At 43.8% G+C, this 12,838-nt stretch overlaps 1 protein-coding gene across 1 annotated transcript in view; it reads right to left on the bottom strand.

Moving 5' to 3' along the window:
• VPS53 (VPS53 subunit of GARP complex) overlaps positions 1-12,838 on the bottom strand; it is a 98,012-nt gene that overhangs the window by 38,208 nt on the left and 46,966 nt on the right. Inside the window, exons 8-13 of the mRNA XM_084651037.1 lie at positions 12,742-12,820; positions 10,053-10,196; positions 9,237-9,379; positions 8,368-8,509; positions 5,558-5,659; positions 954-1,048 (exon numbers count right to left, since the gene is read on the bottom strand). Of these exons, the coding sequence (XP_084507163.1) occupies positions 954-1,048; positions 5,558-5,659; positions 8,368-8,509; positions 9,237-9,379; positions 10,053-10,196; positions 12,742-12,820 (705 nt within the window). The remainder of the gene's footprint in view (positions 1-953; positions 1,049-5,557; positions 5,660-8,367; positions 8,510-9,236; positions 9,380-10,052; positions 10,197-12,741; positions 12,821-12,838) is intronic.

The following is a 12,838-nucleotide window of genomic DNA, read 5'->3' as shown; positions in this document are numbered from 1 at the left end:
CAGAGGATCTCTAAATATTCTGCAGTGAGACAGAAATGATGATGATGCTTTAATAGTTTACGGTGACTCAGATACTAAGCAAAATGGTGGGCCGGGAGTGACAGAAAACCTATTTGATAATAGCTAGCACATTCATAGCACGCTTCATGCGTAGGTGTTTATACAAATAATCAAATCTCAGAACACCCCTTTAAGGCAGGTGTTACATCCATTTTACAGAGAGGTAAACCCACACACAGCAAGGATAAGACAGATGCAAAACATTAATAAGCAAAACTATAGATGTAGGACTTGAGATGAAAGATAAGTGTTTATCATGGAGGGGCAGTTGACTATGCTCTGAGTCTTCATTGCTCATATTGCAGGAGAAAAGCCTGCTTCCCAAGAAACCAAGATGGATCACTGCTCCAAGCCTATGGGACTAGAGAACACCATGATCCAATCACATCAGGGGCATTCAAACTTTGCCCAACCCAAGGCCACACTAGTAACTTACCAGAAGCCTAAACTCTTTTCCTGATTTGAACACAAACATCCAATGGTAGCCACTCTCCTTTTTAAATAAGGAAGCAAGGGCTGCGGAAATTAATGGAACCTGCAATGTGGTTTGGCAACCCAGACTGTCAAAATGGTGTATGCTGGGACTTGTAGTGCCTGCGAGTCACATCTCTCAGCAAGGAAGCAACAGAGTGCATTATAGGACTTGGTGGGCCCCATTTTGGCCACCTTTCATTGTGAATTTTCCAACGTGGGGTGTGTGTCAAACACAAACATCCCTCTGCAGTTTCTCTTTTTGGGAGGTCCATCTCTGTACATCACATCCTTTTTAAGAGATGAAGGAGCGGCACTACTGTTGCTGACTAAAGCGAGCAAAGCAGAATTTGAGAAAACCCTCGTCATAATACACATTCAATCAAGACAAAAAAAAAAAAGGGTGCATGCTTTTTACTCACTTGTCCTGGGACTCAATATATACATAGAGGTGAGGTTCAAAGCACTTGGAAATGATGCCATGAAATGGGTTGTCTGGCGCCTTTGGCTTCTTGGGCTGCAACGAAACCATTTAGAGCAATGATTGGAAACCTGCCATCAAACTTCTACAGAAAATAGCAAAGAAAATAGCACAGCAGGACCTACATTCCTTAGAACTTTATTATAACCCAGAACTCTATGGCTAGATAACCAACAATGTACAGAGGGTCACGGTTTGCCTCAATCTAGCAATATTCTCTTGTGTTTATTTGCCTGGTTTATTTGCTTTGAAAGATAAAGTGTTGCTAACAACATATATAACCTGGTTTGGACCCTTCACATCGTAAGATGTCCATAGAATCATAGAAGTGTAGGGCTGGAAGAGACCTCAAGAAGTCATCAAATCCAGCTCCCTGCACTGAGGCAGGACCAAGTAAACCTAGACCATCCCTGATAGGTGTTTGTCCAACCTGTTCTTAAAAACCTCCAGTGACAGGGATTAGTTAGTAAGCCTCTCCGAATATCTAACCTAAATCTCCCTTGCTGCAGATTAAGCCCATTACTTCTTGTTCTACCTTCAGTGGACGTAGAGAACAATTGATCACTGTCATCTTTATAGCAACCCTTAACATATTAGAAGACTTCTCACGTCCCCCCTCAGTCTTCTTTTCTCAAGACTAAACTGCCCAGTTTTTTTTAACCTTTCCTCATTAGTCAGGTTCTCCTAACCTTTTATCATTTTTCTTGCTCTCCTTTGGACTCTCGCCAATTTGTCCATATCTTTCCCAAAGTGTGGTGGCGCCCAGAACTGGACACGGTACTCCAGCTGAGGCCTTCCAGCACTGAGTAGAGCAGGACAATTATCTCTCGCATCTGACATACAACACTCCTGTTAATACACTCTCGAATATTAGCTTTTTTCACTGCAAACTGTTGACTTGTACTCAATTTATGATCCACTATAACCTCCAGATCCTTTTCAGCAGTACTGCCACCTAGCCACTTATTCCCCATTTTGTAGTTGTGCATTTGATTTTTCCTTCCTAAGTGAAGTAATTTGTGCTTGTCTTCACTGAATTTCATCATGTTGATTTCAGACCAATCCTCCAATGTGTCAAGGACATTTTGCATCTGGCATCTTGTCCTCCCAAGTGCTTTCAACCCCTCCCAGCTTGCAGTAAAATAAATGTATGGTCTTTCAGAGAGTTGTCTTTTCACTTGTAGAGTTCTCTTACAATAAAGAATAGTTTGTGCTTTTATAACACCTTTAAACAGAGGATCTCTAAGCACTTTGCAAATAAATAGGGAAGTTGTGAAGATTGGTTAATAGTAAGGAAACACCATCAAAAGGAAACCCCATTAGAGATGGGCACAGCAGCTGTTTAAAAGCACAATGAACACATACCTACATTTTAAGACATGAAATATACTATACTCAGGTGGAATTTAGGTAAGCAGATCCCAGGGTTGCAATTATCAATGCACAGAGCACGGTAGGATCTCTTTCACTATGACAACATATTTTATGGGGGGAGGGAGGTTATGTTTTAAAATTATCACTAATAATACTATTTTTCATATCAGATTTGCAACATTAAGTACATGCACAATTTTGGGTCATCTGTCTTATTCTTATTTTATTTCATATAATATTTTTTAAGTGCCGAGCCCAACTCATAACCATGGCACATCCTCCTTTCTGGGAGTCTATATTTCCAAAGCCCAGCTCATTCACTGATTCAGCAAAGTCAATGGGGCTGTTCGTATGTTTAACATTCTGCACATGCTTAAGGACAATGCTGAATTGGGGCTTTAAAGCCTCCAAATATTTGTACCGTATCTAGAATTTTTAAATGTTGATATCGACACTTTCTTCTGTTGTCTCCATTTCTTAGCAACCAGACAATTTCACAGCCTGCAAAGAAAGCACTGATGATTCGGTGGTAGAATTCTCACCTCCCTTGCCAGAGACTTAGGTTCAATGCCCAGCCAATGAAGAGCTGAGTTTTCCTCTTTGAAAAAGCCTTTTCATCCTAAGAAAAGGAACTAGAGAGCTCTTTCCCACGTGCTTTCCTAAACAACAGACAAGGAGGCACTGGGTCACCTGTGGAATGTGCACAGAGACTGGAAACACCAGCATTTCATAGAAATAATTAAGACTAGCGCACACAAAAATGAGTAATAATGTGTGGCTGCAAAGCCTATGTGAACCAACAATTTATGGAGGCCAGAACACTCCATGAACCTGGTTTCATTAACCTTTTCACGAACAACAACATTGGGGAATGTGAGCTTTTATGACTCTGGGAGAGAGCAACTGCCCAGCATCCCCCAATCCTGTGCTTTGCCAACGTCTGTGCAATCCAGCTGGATGTGTACATTCCTTGGCTTCAGGAAGAAAGCAATGGGTGGCATTTCTAAAACACACCATTCCCAGAGGTCTCTGGAACGGGAGCTCTGACAGGACCACCTTGTGCATCAGGGAATCAGGGATTCACTAGGCTAGTGATGTTTACCGTTCCTGTGGCTGGAAGAGCTGGATTAAAGCAGAGATTGTGTGTGCTGTCCCTCTCTCTCTCTCTGCATCATCCTGCACCCCACACTGCTTAGAGAGACAAAATACTAAATCTTCTAACAGTAGCACTGAAGCAGTATTTCAGAGTGCATGAATGCTGTCCAAGAGCTGCAGATGTTTAAGCTATTTCCTCCTGGAGTTTGATGGAATAATAAAAGGTTACTGTTGTCACAGTAAGGAGGTCTGCAGCTGGCCCAGTTTCCTTTTATTACTATCCAAAGTAAACAGATTAAATCTAACTGCTAGGATCACCAGAAGGGTTTCTTTTTAACGTGGATTTCTTTGATTTCTTTCCCCTCACTCTTGTGCCCCCCCAGTAGCCCTCTTCCACTTACACATGTCCTCAGTCATCAGCACTAATATCTTAGAGGCTTTCTACCTCCCAGCCCCCTCCACCTTCACCCTCTTCTTTTTCTGCTCCTCTCCTGCCAGCAAAGGCGAGTGAAATATACGAGGCTCTGCCACTAATGTGCAAGTGTTAGTCACCAAGTGGTGCCTAGGAGGCAAACCTCCTTCCCAGGTGTGCCTCAGCTGGGCGGGGCTTTGCTGAGTGCACTCACAGCTCCAGCCAATCGTGGTGCCATTCTCAAGGGTAGTAATCTGGGGAATGCCAAAAGTGGGGCTCCCTCCCTCACAAGAAGCACTACAGGGAATGGCACGACGGGCTGGCACAGACTTGATGCCAGGAAGGAAACCAACTTCCTTGTATGCTGGGAACTAGACAATTCCCTGCTCAGAAATACTTGAATTGCCTTCTGACAAGTTAGTACATTCAGCTGTTCATTAAAAACAGGGGATGGTTCTGCAGTTCATTTAGTCCCTCGCCTGCCCTCTGGCGCCCTTGAGAATCCCCTCAGTTTTTCTTACACTTTACTCCCTCCCCAACACCTTTCCTCGTGGCTGGCTTTCTCCTAGCCAGCGTAGGGTAGACAGGAACAAGTCAATGCCCACACCGCCCATTGGTAGAAAGGGCCATTCTCAAAGGACACACCATGCTCAGACCTCCCTGGCCCACAACATCCTACCTCCAGATCATTTCCTGCCCCTAACAAGCTCAGGAAGGTGGAGCTCAAACTCAGGTTCCTGATAGCCAAGGCCATCAAGGTAATATCCCACCGGGAGGAACAAATCCTTGTTTTTAAAAATATCTGCTTTAGGACTTTCTTTATTATGATTATTAAATTATTTGCATTTCAGTGACCCCCAGGCACGGAGCAGGACCAGAACAAAAAGATGGTCCCTGCCCCAAGCAGCTCACAATTAACGCTCTGCAACCTTCAACTGTATCGAGCAAAATAAAGCGGCTTGTTGGCTTTGAGATTGGTGTCTATTAAAACAAAGAATACCACTTCCAGCACATTCATTTACTGTTTGTATAGTGCTCTAAAGGTGCAAAGTGTTACGTAAGTGCTTCGCTTTCCCATCCCTGGAGAGGGAATGGAGAACAAACAAACAGGATATAAAAATCCCTCCACTCATATTTTTGGAGCGAAAGTGAAAAATTACACATAATGAGCTTCCCATATTTATTCTCATTCACTGATTTGAGGTTTAATTTGCCCAGTTGACAAAGCAAAATATGATTCTCAAATGGCCAGCACAGCAAATATCATCTAGGATCTGAAAACCCAATTATATTCTGGTGCCTTTTGTCAGTAAGGGTTCTCCAGTTACATTTCAGCTGCTGACCAGGTTGCTGACATGCAAGGTAGACTAGAACCCAGCTCATTCTCCCTACCTTGGAGGAGTAAAACCGGGTTTGTTTCAATAAAGTGAACACCTATGACCTGAAGTCACATGGGGAGATGTGTCCAGTGAGGGACCATTGCTGTAAAGTATTTGTTGGACCAAATTATTTGTTGGACCACATTATTTGTTGGACCACATGCTCAGCATGTGGCAATGACAATGAACTTCTCAAATAGATTTGGAAAAAAAGCTTAGGGACTTCCAGAGAGTCTCAGGAACTGGGACTCTTTTGTTTGCAGATAAGGAACTTGGAAGACTTACTCTGTCTATATCGCCTTTCTCTATCACAGTTTCGTCCGTCTCTGTCCCAGTTTCATCTTCCAGAAATGGGTTGGTGGAGGGAGGTGGCAGCTCTGCCTTTTTCTGTTAAAAAAAGAAAGTCAGTAAAGGGAGAGACAGTTTCCTTTTGGGACATCAGCCACGTTGCTGCATTCTCGCTTTGCCTTCCTAAGCCCTATCTGCGTCTCCCCTCCCTGCCCGATTGTCTTATGGGAATAAATCTACAGATCACGGATGACCACAGAACATCGAAAGCAAGTATCAGCCAGAGGTCTGCTTTGTGAAAACGCAGAAATGAATTCAAAGCTCAACGAAGTGAAAGACTGATGGTGAGGCGTACTGCCAAGCACCTCCATCCTGACCTCCTGCTAGGCTACAACTAGAGTCCCCCATCCTCCTCCACTGCTCTATCAATGCATCTCACTCCTGACAGGCAGCATGCCCTTCTGTTCCAGTGCTGGGCTCCCCAATCTGCCAATACACCCCAGGAAGGGAAATTCTGGCTAACACCACCACAACAAATTCCTACTCTCCCAAAATTAGCCCTGGGATCTTTAATAGCTAGCAAGCTGGGTGGTCAGCGGGTCACAGTTCAGGGCTCCAAACTCTGCTCACTGCTCCATCAAGCATTAGAAGCAGAACCCAGAATTGGTGCTAAACACTCAAGACGGAAGAAGCAGAGTTTGAGCTAGCGGCAACATGGTCTTTACTGGCCGACAAGCGAATGGTGCTGTGGAGCACTAAGAGGCTGGAGAGGGTGAAGAGCCTGCTAGGGGAAGGGGAGCAGAGTGGCTTCCGTTCGAGGGCTGCCCTGTAAGAGCACTTCTTGGTCACACGGAGATGGAAATATAGAGATGGTGGGGTGGGGCAGGGGAGGGAAATACCCATGTGAGACTCCAGTCACATGGTTTCCAAACTGGCTTAGCCAGCCAGGACAGACTGTGCTGTGGGGCAAATCACAGGTGGTATGTGAGTGTGATAACGTAGCAAGCCCCAGTGCATGAGGGGGTAACCCAGAGATCTGCCCACCAAGTAAGTAATGGGGGTGGACACAGAAAGGTAGCGAGCAAGTGGCTGTGGCATGGCTAGCTCGAGTGTCCTTTCCCCCGCAGCAGGCTAAGAAGCTAGAAAGGGCTCCAGCAATTGGGATGCATTGTTCTGTTCTTGGGTTTATTTGGAATCTTTTGTGCACAAAAGCTCCAAGAAAAGGGACTAAACTCTGCTGCTCCTGACAGCATCGTTCATCGCTGCCAGCTAAGGTTTCTGCCCACTGGTCTACAGTGGGCTTGGTAGAAAGTGAGGTGGCGCGTCACCATCTGTCCACCCCTCAGACAGAAAACCTCTGCAAGTTCCTTGTAACTCACAGAAACACGACCAAGTATGCAAAGCCAGAATGAGTCTTTACTGGTTACACTCCGACCATTCAAAAGGGGCCCACATGCTCCATTGGCCAAGTCTTGCCTTGCATTGGCAAGACTTGGTTCTAACCTCTTTAAACAGGGGCTTTATTACAGAATTGCTGACACAACAGTTAACTACAGAACAGTGCTGCTGCAGCAAATCCTGTATTTCGGCTCCCCTCTGCCACTCATCTCCACTGTGTATTGTCCGTATACCCATATATAATTACATGCTATGTTTTGTGTTTAAAAAAAGAGTTCAAATGACAGCAATCCCAGGCTTCATGGTCCCTAAATAGAATCAGAAGTGAGAGAAAGGCTGCCAGGAAAAGAAATTAATTTTCTTTATTTCAAACTCCCTTCTCTCCTCTTTTGTTGTTCTTCAATTACAATTGCTTCCGTGCATCCTGTTTCTGAAGGGAGAATGAGAACAACCCAATGCAGTCAGCTAATTAACAGCACATTGGATAATAAATATTCTGGGAAAATGAAAATCAGATTGTGAAGAACTCTCCAATCAATCAACTGAAGGAAGTGTTAAAGAACTCCCCCTTTAATTGGCACCATCCACTGCATTACAGCAAATAGTAATGGTTCAATCCATCACAGTGGGCCCTGATGGAAACCATTACACCTATACAGCTTCCTCAAAGATAAGAGTCCAAACAGGCCTCCGCAGATTAACACTGCGGAGCAGCGCTCCTCAAACCTGCGGTCTTTGAGCCACATCTGGAATTTGTGCTGTCTAGGCAGCATGTGTTTAGCACTCCACTTGCTCATCTTAGATTCCAGGCAGAAAAATCAGAGTGACAATCCCAGGAACACTCCCTAAGCTAATGGACATGCTGGTAACAGACAGAGCTCGGAACAATGAAATGAGACAAGGCCGCATGCAAGCTGCCAGGGTCCTTTCCCAAAGCCACTTTCCCCAGCAAATAAGAGTAAACCCCACGGCTAAGGCAGGATGGGACCTTTTCCATGCAGTAATTGGAAAGGAGCACTGAGAAGAGGGGAAAATGTTCAGTTATGATGTTGTATCAGCGTGCAAGAAACTTGTGTCATGATGCATATTCTGTGGTATAATTATGTAGTGGCTCTTCATAACAAAGGGGCTTCAGCTATAATTTAATTAAAGAGGCGCAGGAGAATTGTAGGAGAAGTAGGATAACCATGCACCCTCAAGAGGTAGGGGAGGAAGGGGGTTCTCTGTGCCCCAGGTGGAGTACCTAGGATCAAAAACTCTCTGCTCTCCAATCCAGGCTAACATCTTTTGGGCAGAGGCTTTCAAAAGGTATCCTTTATAGCGCCTCACTGCCCCAGTTACAGCTGAGGATGGGAGTTTCTTCCCGTAACTGCTAGGGCTGTAGGGCTGTTCTTTAGAAGTTTCCTTACCACGGTCCCATCAGCCAGAGTGCACCCCGAGAAGCGTTTAGCCATCAGCCCTTCAAAGTTGGTCGTTCTCTGAATGGCAAACAAAAGCAATTTCACCTCAATCTCTTTAGCTCTTGTGCGCATGATCTTAGCAAGCTCAGTCCTGAAAGGGAGGGAAATGAAGGATGTGATTTCGTGCTTGAAGAGATCAATTACTTATGCACATATTAAGAAAAAGATTTGAAGCTTATGGTCGTAACTCAGTCCAGTTCCTATAGCGAGCCAGCTCTCGTCACTAAATTCAAGTTAATTCCTAAGCCATTCTCATTTAACTGCTAAACTCCCATACAGATTAGGTTTCAGAATTCATACCCATGTGAGGTTTGTGCGTAACAGGACACCAGCCACTAACATCCAATGTACTGTTCTTAGCCAGAAAACCCTACAGTAACAAAGCTTTGGTGAGAGCAGTGCTTATAATTGGGGTCAGAGAACAGCAGCAGGGACAAATGCTTTGGGGACCTTGGCTGGCGCATACTTTTCGGTCTCCTGGGGGAACTGGCTTTCAAGGAGCTAGCTCTGTGAGATGGCAGTCCCAGGCTTCCCAGGCTCGTTACTCATCTACAGCTCTGCTGCAGGGAAGGTTGGCTTTTCCTTTTATATCAATATCTGTGTATTCAATGTATTTCTGTAATTCTCTCTCAGGATTATCACCTAAACAGCATTTTTTTCCCTTTGTAAGTCACAGGCAGTAACCACTCTACAAAGACATTTAACAGCAGCATTTTAAAATCTTACAGATCTGCCATCAACTCAGTGAAAAACATGGATATGCCCTCTTAGCAAAATTCACCATGCTAGGAAGCACGATGAGCTGCGTTTGTGCTCACCTCGTAACATGGCAGAACTGAACGGCGATGCGCTCCGTCATGCACCACTCCTGCGGAAACATCCGCCCGTACTTTTCCTCATAGTCCATCAACTGACGTTTAATCCAAGCATAGCGTCGGTCAATTTTATCTAGCCAGGCGACCTGAATGAGATGAAGAACACTGTACAGCCTGCAGCTGCTAATATTTAGACATGTTGCCTAAGTATATTCTAGTGGCTTTAGAGAAGAAGTGGGGCTAAGAAACTTGAAGTCAAATGGAACTGAACAACAAAAATAATACTTAGCACACCTTCAGACTGCTTAAATACAGGAGGGATTTTCAGACATGCTGAAGTGACTTAATAGCACTAGTCTTACTGAATGTCAATGGCAACTGTGCTCTTAAATCACTCAGGTGCTTTTGAAAATCTCACCCATTCTCTCATTTATTCCCAGCACTCTGGTGCAAGGTACATATTATTCCCGTTTTAGAGAAGGAGAATTGAAGCCCCAGAGGAAGTCAGTGGGATTAGAACTCAGGAATTCCTGAATTCCCATTTTCAGCTGGCTTTCCAACTCTGGCACTTGGGCCACCAGTTGCCTGCAGGATCCTTGCTAGTGCTGTGTAGAAGGAAAAAGTACAGCACAAGACCACATCCTAAATCATCATCCACTCAATAGCACATCATTAAGTCATTACTCATCTCTGACACAGTTCAGAAACAAATATTACAAAATCAAGCTGGGAAAATATGAAATTAGTAGCTGCCAACAAAGCAAAATCCATTTCTTTTGCAACACAAAATCTAACCATAGCATGCTGTGCTCCACTTACGTCTTGGTTTTCCTGGAAAAGTACCAGGTATTCCGAGAGGTGTTGTTTAATAAATTTCTTGATGATTTCCTGTTTGATTCTGGGATCTAAGACACTAGCAACTAGACAGGCATCACGGAGGACGTTGCTGGGACCGCCAGGCCTCTGTCAAAATAAACAAGAACAAAAGATTTACTAGCCAAAAAGCCTAAAGGAGAAATTGCAAAATCTACTGGGTTTTGCAGCTTCATCTTGTTTTTGTCCTCTACTTTTAGTTTCCTTTTCCCTCCACTGCTGCTGCCCGGCTTACTGATGCTTAGGTATCTCGCTTCTGGTGGATGAACAATGAAACATCTCTCAGCAACCTGCAGCAAAGCACAGCCAGCTCAGCACACCATTTTCGTTAAGCCCTTCACTATACACAGAATAATTCTCTAAAGAACGATGACTAACAAAGCAATCCTGGGACAAGCAACCTTGTTCCCAGCTGCACGGAGGGCCAAAACAGAAAATAAAAATAAAAAGCAGACAGGAGTTGATCAAAGCTTCAACATTTAGAAAGTTATTTGATTGCTGGTCAATATTGGCACATACCACAGCTTTACCGCACAAGACCGCAAACATCACAGTCGCTTAGAAGCATCTTCAGTAAAATCCCAACCCCCAGTGCAGTTTCAAGTGGACACAGAGTTACTCTGTTCAGGGGCTCTTTCAAAGCCTCTCCATTGATTTCAATGAGCTTGAAGTAAGGCTGCCATTGTGCAATCCCTGTTCTTAAACATTCGTTGCGTTCCACCAGTGCAGTGATGGGCAAAGCGATCCCTATACTTGTACAAGGGCTTAGTAACATTTCTCAAGTGTTTTGGGGCCCATCTGCATGTAAGATGCTTTATAATACAAGGTAGTTATTCACAGAGAACTCTAGGCTTTGCAGGAAGAATAAGCAAGAAGTTGTAAGCCAAATCTAAGAATTGTTACATCTATTACCACCATCTTTTGCATCCCCATAGTGCCTAGCAGGCCAGTCCTGGCCCACTGTGGGAGGTGCTGTACAGAACAAAAAGACAGTGCCTGTCCCAATTTTGTTACCTCTTATAAAAACTGTGGCCTAGATCTATAAAACAGTGCAGCTCTGCTGGTCTCAATGGAGCTATAACAGCTGACCCCAGCTGAGGATCTGACCCTAGAAGTGAATTTTTAAATTAAAAATAAGAGCTCTTTAAAGCAATAGTGACAACAGTGATCAGAAGCCAGAGACTGCGGGGCTGTCACTGTGAAAGCTTCCTTTACACAGCCTTGCCATCACATTTTGATCATGACCTGCAATACACTTTGTGAACTGCTTCTTACCAGGATCTGCTACTGCTATGATCTTTGATGTGGACTAACTGTCTCACTACAAGACCCATTTTGTTTCTGACAAATAAGCCAGATTTGAGCCCAGGCGTCCAGAGAATGAAAAAATCTAGTACATTAACTGCACCTTCAAGTGCCCATTTCAAACATTAAAAGTAAACAATGAAACTATGAGACTCTGTTGTATTCATGGGTCACATCCCCGGGCAATGAAACTGAAGAGACAAGGCAAATGATTTATTAGGTATATGGTCAAGGAGCAGTGGTGGTATTTTGGAAGACAGAGTTAGCTCCTCCTGTGCAAGGAATCCAAATTCTCCACAGAGCAAGCAGTAATTCAAAATTATTGCTGGACTTCTGCTTGTTAGTATCCACGAACATACCAGCTCATTGCAGCATAGTGGGGTTTTCATTTTTATAGCGCTCCAGGGACTGGCAATGGGGAAGAGACTAAGTATTATCTAGACCATCCCTGACAGGTGATTGTTTAACCTGCTCTTAAAAATCTCCAACGATGGAGATTCCACAACCTTCCTAGGCAATTTATTCCAGTGCTTAACCACCCTGACAGTTAAGAAGGTTTTCCTAATGTCCAACCTAGACTGCCCGTGCTCCAATTTAAGCCCATTGCTTCTTGTCCTATCCTCAGAGGTTAACGAGAACAATTTTTCTCCCTCCTCCTTGTAACAATCCTTTATGTCGTTGAAAACTGTTATGTCCCCTCTCAATCTTCTCTTCTCCAGGCCAAACAAACCCAATTTTTTCTATCTTCCCTCATGGGTCATGTTTTCTAGACCTTTAAATAATTTTTGTTGCTCTTCTCTGGACTTCCTCCATTTGTCCACATCTTTCCTGAAATGTGGTGCCCAGAACTGGACACAATATTCCAGTTGAGGCCTAATCAGCGCAGATTAGAGCGGAAGAATTACTTCTTGTGTCTTGTTACAACACTCCTGCTTAAAACATCCCAGAATGATGTTTGGTTTTTTTGCAACAGTGTAACACTGTTGACTCATGATCCACTATAACTCCCAGATCTTTTTCCACAGTACTCCTAGGCAGTCATTTCCCATTTTGTATGTGTGCAACTGATTGTTCCTTCTTAAGTGGAGTACTTTGCATTTATCCTTATTGAATGTCATCCTATTTACATACATTTACTTGATGGAAAACAGTAAGAAAAACTATACGCATTACACTAACACTCAGGAGACTAGGTTTCTTTCTAAAATATCTCCTAAAACAAAAGAAGTCGCACATAGATCAAATAATAAATAAAAACCCATGATGATTATATTTGACATTTCATTTGAACAACAGACTGTTCATTAGAGGGAGAAAAAAGCCACAATACCTTTGTGCCCTGGGAAGGAAAAGCTTCTTCAAAATCTGCCAAGATTTGTTGTCCTAACTCATTTTGGGCAGCCTTTACCCTGCCAGAAAAAGAGCAA

Source organism: Lepidochelys olivacea, assembly GCF_965140295.1.
Source record: "Lepidochelys olivacea isolate rLepOli2 genome assembly, chromosome: 17".
Lineage (NCBI taxonomy): Eukaryota > Metazoa > Chordata > Testudines > Cheloniidae > Lepidochelys > Lepidochelys olivacea.
The sequence above is the reverse complement of the archived record's forward strand: the minus strand, read 5'-3'. Positions and strand labels throughout refer to the sequence as shown.